At 38.3% G+C, this 4,203-nt stretch overlaps 1 protein-coding gene across 1 annotated transcript in view; it reads left to right on the top strand.

Annotated features, from left to right (window-relative positions):
* LOC137002242 (zona pellucida sperm-binding protein 4) overlaps positions 1 to 3,303 on the top strand; it is an 8,922-nt gene extending 5,619 nt beyond the window's left edge. The window contains exons 5-10 of the mRNA XM_067361778.1: positions 611 to 783; positions 880 to 977; positions 1,997 to 2,151; positions 2,269 to 2,446; positions 2,877 to 3,015; positions 3,100 to 3,303. Coding sequence (XP_067217879.1) covers positions 611 to 783; positions 880 to 977; positions 1,997 to 2,151; positions 2,269 to 2,446; positions 2,877 to 3,015; positions 3,100 to 3,264 — 908 coding nt within the window. The 3' untranslated portion in view covers positions 3,265 to 3,303. The remainder of the gene's footprint in view (positions 1 to 610; positions 784 to 879; positions 978 to 1,996; positions 2,152 to 2,268; positions 2,447 to 2,876; positions 3,016 to 3,099) is intronic.
* Positions 3,304 to 4,203: the final 900 nt, after the last annotated feature.

Below are 4,203 nucleotides of genomic sequence, written 5' to 3' on the forward strand. Positions count from 1 at the left end.
CGCAATTGCTCATTTAGAGTACTCCAGCCTCCGGTTTCACAGACAAGTCTTAAAGGGTAAGTTAACCCAAAAAGGAAAATTCTGTCAGTAATTACTCAGCCTCATGTCGTTCCACACCCATAAGTCCTTTGTTCATCTTCGGAAGACAAATTAAGATATTTTTGATGAAATCCAAGAACGCGATTCATTATTGGCTGGCTCCTGCATCAGCATCACACCAATGCATCGTACTGCTCACGTGAACAGCCTCTGCCAATACTGAGCCCGCGTTCTGATGTAGAACCTGGAAGCACTGAACGTAAACGGCGTATGAAAATGTCACAGAAGTTTGAACCACTACAGTCACGTCGACTGTTTTAACAAAGTCTTTAAGTCGAGAAGAAATCCAGTTTAAGAAGAAATCCATGTGCGGACCGGATGCACATATTGTGAATTAGGTGGAATTTTTTTTTTTGTCGTTTTGTTTTGTTTTTTGTGAAGTTCTTATAAATATAAGAATAAAAAATATAAAGCATATAAATACTTGTTTAGTGATGTTTAGTGATGTTTAAAGGGATAGACTGCAAATTCAAGGTTGGTTTCATTTGTCTCAACCTTCTTGTTTTCCCAGAATGCACTGCTGATAAAAATTTTGTGTTTGCTGTTCACAATGATTTTGCAAACATCCCTGTGAACCCCATGAGCTTGATTGTTGCTGGGAAGACTGGATGCAAACCGGTCATCTCCAACAAAGAATTTGCCATCTTCAAATTTTCTGTCACTGAATGTGGAACACGTTCCTTTGTAAGTATTTTGCCGTAGAAGAATTCGCTTGTATCAGGGTTTGTGCCATTGGGGGGGCTGAAAGAAATGAGGACAACTGTTGTAATTTTTCATCAGGTCATAGGTGAGACGACAATTTACCTGGCTGAGGTACAGACCATCATCAGAGTTCGCAACCTGAAATATGGCATGATCTCCAGGGATAATCCCATCAGGTCTTTGAAAATGAATTCTTTGAAAGTGGTGTAGCTATTTTTTTCTTTTTTCTTTTTTCTTTCTTAATATACATACTTGGGGCCTTATTTATAAAATGTTGTGCAGAAACCATCCTAAATTTGATCTTATCATTTCTCAGATGTGCAAGTACATCTCTTTCATATGTGAAATCTATAAATCGCAAATGATTTTGAACTTGCGCGCAGCTGAATGATTTTAGTTCTCTACATTGTAAACGACACCTAATTGTCATTTACATATAAAAGATCAGCAATCATCCTAATCCTTTCATTTAGAATGGCGAGCTGCAAGAATAGCTTAGATTTCCAAAATCCTGCAGTAATCTGACAAGGAAAAGTGCGTATGTCTGGTCAGACCCTGACTTGGCGCTAAGCACTTTGTCAGATCAAAGACGTCAAAGTTTTTATAAATATGAGCGTTGCCATGGATTTAAGCGTACACACTCGAAGATCAAATCTGTGCATATGCTTGCTTTATAAATGAGGCCCCTTATCTTTTAGTGCATGGTTCCAAGCCTTTGTGATCTTTCATCACACAACGTAGAAACTTGCTCTGTCTCTGAAACAACATTCCTTTTCAGATGATTTTATCTTGGTCACATGGGCGGTAAAAATTTAAGGTCACCATGCAATCAGCATTTACTTTTTTTATTATTATTATTTTATGGAATATTGCCGTATTTATTATAAATGATTTATCCACGTACATCACGTTTTTCCATTAATATGTCCTGGTAATGGTTAAATTTAAAATAACATCTCTTACATGTTTACTTGCATGAAAGCAGGACAGCCTGTCTCTCAGATCACAGCAATAGCAAACCCCAACCATCCAGTCAATTCCCATGGACAAAATCAAGTCCTGCCATTTCACTTGTATATATGCACAATAGGGAAGAAAACACCTATTGCAACTTCCATTTCATTCTGACTTTAACTAAATACCCATGTAAAGATTGTCACCTCTTTCTTCCTTTCTTTTATTTTGTGCTCCTTAGACTGATGGTTGAATGCCGCTACCAGAAGGTTTCAGCTGATGCTTTGGTCTCCAGACCTGTGCTTGCCAGTGTAGGGTATATGGTTATGAGTCCCAGTCTTCCTCCATACCTGCTCTCTGAAGGACTGTTTGGAGTTCAGCTTTTAATTTCTGAGGGTGAATTTCTATAGCTGTGAAGCTGGTGTTGATTAGAAGATTAGAATAGTGATAGAATATTTCATACATTCATTTCTCCCCCCATCCTTTTTTTTTTTCTTTTTTTCCCCCCTGCAGATGAGACTTTCACCAAGTTTTATCCACAGTGTCATCAGCCCTTACATGTTCTTTTGGGGAAGCCTGTATATCTGGAATTGCGTCTGAGATCTCCAAAACCTACAGCTACTCTTCTGGTTCACTACTGTGTGGCCTATCCACGCTCTGCTAAGAGTGCCCTGGTTCTGCTTTTTGAGGGGTAAGAACCTGAATTTTAAATTCACAGTAAAGATGCTAACATTGATGCAGCCCTGCAGTGAATTGAGGATGCAGATTTCCAATCTGAATAAATCTGAATTAAATGAATTTAAAATTCAAATACACATCTGCAATTAGTGAAATCTTTAAATGGATGAACACTGAATGGATGATTGTGAGAGCCCAGTTTGAAAGTTATGTTCAAAATGCCAGCTATAGACAATTGTTTTTGATTTATATTTAGTTAACTTCATTAACACTTCAGTTTCCATATTCTTACATGTAACTTCCTTGAATTTAAGTTAAGGAAAGTGTAATTGAGATTACAAAGGCTGCTGAGAACTTTATATGCATATTTAGAAGTTCTGCTAATCTCGGATGTCTTTTAATTCATGAATGATTAATGGATCAATTTTATTTTTTTTCTGCAGATGCCCTAATCCTCTTGACTCTGGCAATACCTCCATCCTTTATGGGAAACATCTGCCTCAGAATCCACACCAGCGTCGCTTCGAGATTAAAGCCTTTCAGTTCATGGATTTGTCCAGCAAAAAATATCTAAATGAGGAGGTAACTACTAGACAAAAACACATGACCAGAATCATGATTTGGTAAGGCGAACTTATGGTTCCTGTGTTTCGTCCCTGCAAACAGATTTACTTCATGTGTTCTACTGAAGTGTGCATGCCCTCTGGGTCACCATGTGCAGAGACCTGCTTTGATGGAAAGGTGTGTGTCATGCCAAATTTGTATACATTAAAGGCAAGCTCACACTACTGGACTGCAAGACTACCTGTATTGTTGTGGTGCTCACACTAAACAAGGTTTCTGGTCATCTGTCATCTTGTCATGGCAGAGCGCATACAATACTACTGTACTAAATACAAACTGAAAGACTTTTAGTAAAGAGGCAGTCTGGACCAACACCGAAAAAGTTTTCTCACAAATTCATGTGAAATTGTATACTACGAGATTTGTTTATACGGTCTGCACTGTGATTGGCCAGATTAGTTTCACCTTGTTGCATTGCACAAACCAAAAGATCATCTGGCGATTTTAAAACCTGATGAATATTATCGTAGCGTCTGTGACTGCTCGAGACTGGCTCAGATCATGTCACTGACCTGCTCATTATTAACAATGCTGATTTGGCTTGCCACAGACCTTGGAAATCTGTCTGCAACCTCAAAATCATGTATTGTAAGCTTGCCTTAAGAGTCACTGAAATGTTCATGTTGGATTACAATAGGCTTGTTCAAGGTGCATTGATGTCATGCGCAGATCGATCTGCACAGCACCAAAGTACAGCGAGAGCGATTCAAAAGCATGAGTGTCATATGCTCTCTCCAATCGATCTCGCTGTACTTTGATATCATAAACCGATCGGTCTGCGCAGCGCCGATGCATCTCAAACAAGCCTATTGACTTATTTCTGTTGTCTGCAAGCTGATGTGAATATTTTCTTTTTATTTATTTTTTTAAAAACAATTTTCTTGTAGTCTCAATGAGGCCCAGGTGAACCACTGGCAGTTGGAGTGTTTGAATCATCTTGTTTGTTCGAACTTGTCTGTCTTGGAATAAAAATTTTTTTATCTGTGCAAGTTGTAAATTTCTAGCAAACCCCTAAGACTTAAGCATCAAACTGTCCAGAGATGTAAACTTATAAGGGGTGAAATGGGTCACAAATATGTGAACTTGGGTGGTCTGGGGGACATGCTCCACAGGGAAGAGAATTTTTTTTTTTTTATTATTATATAA

Source organism: Chanodichthys erythropterus, chromosome 15, assembly GCF_024489055.1.
Source record: "Chanodichthys erythropterus isolate Z2021 chromosome 15, ASM2448905v1, whole genome shotgun sequence".
In the NCBI taxonomy this organism is placed as follows: Eukaryota; Metazoa; Chordata; class Actinopteri; order Cypriniformes; family Xenocyprididae; genus Chanodichthys; species Chanodichthys erythropterus.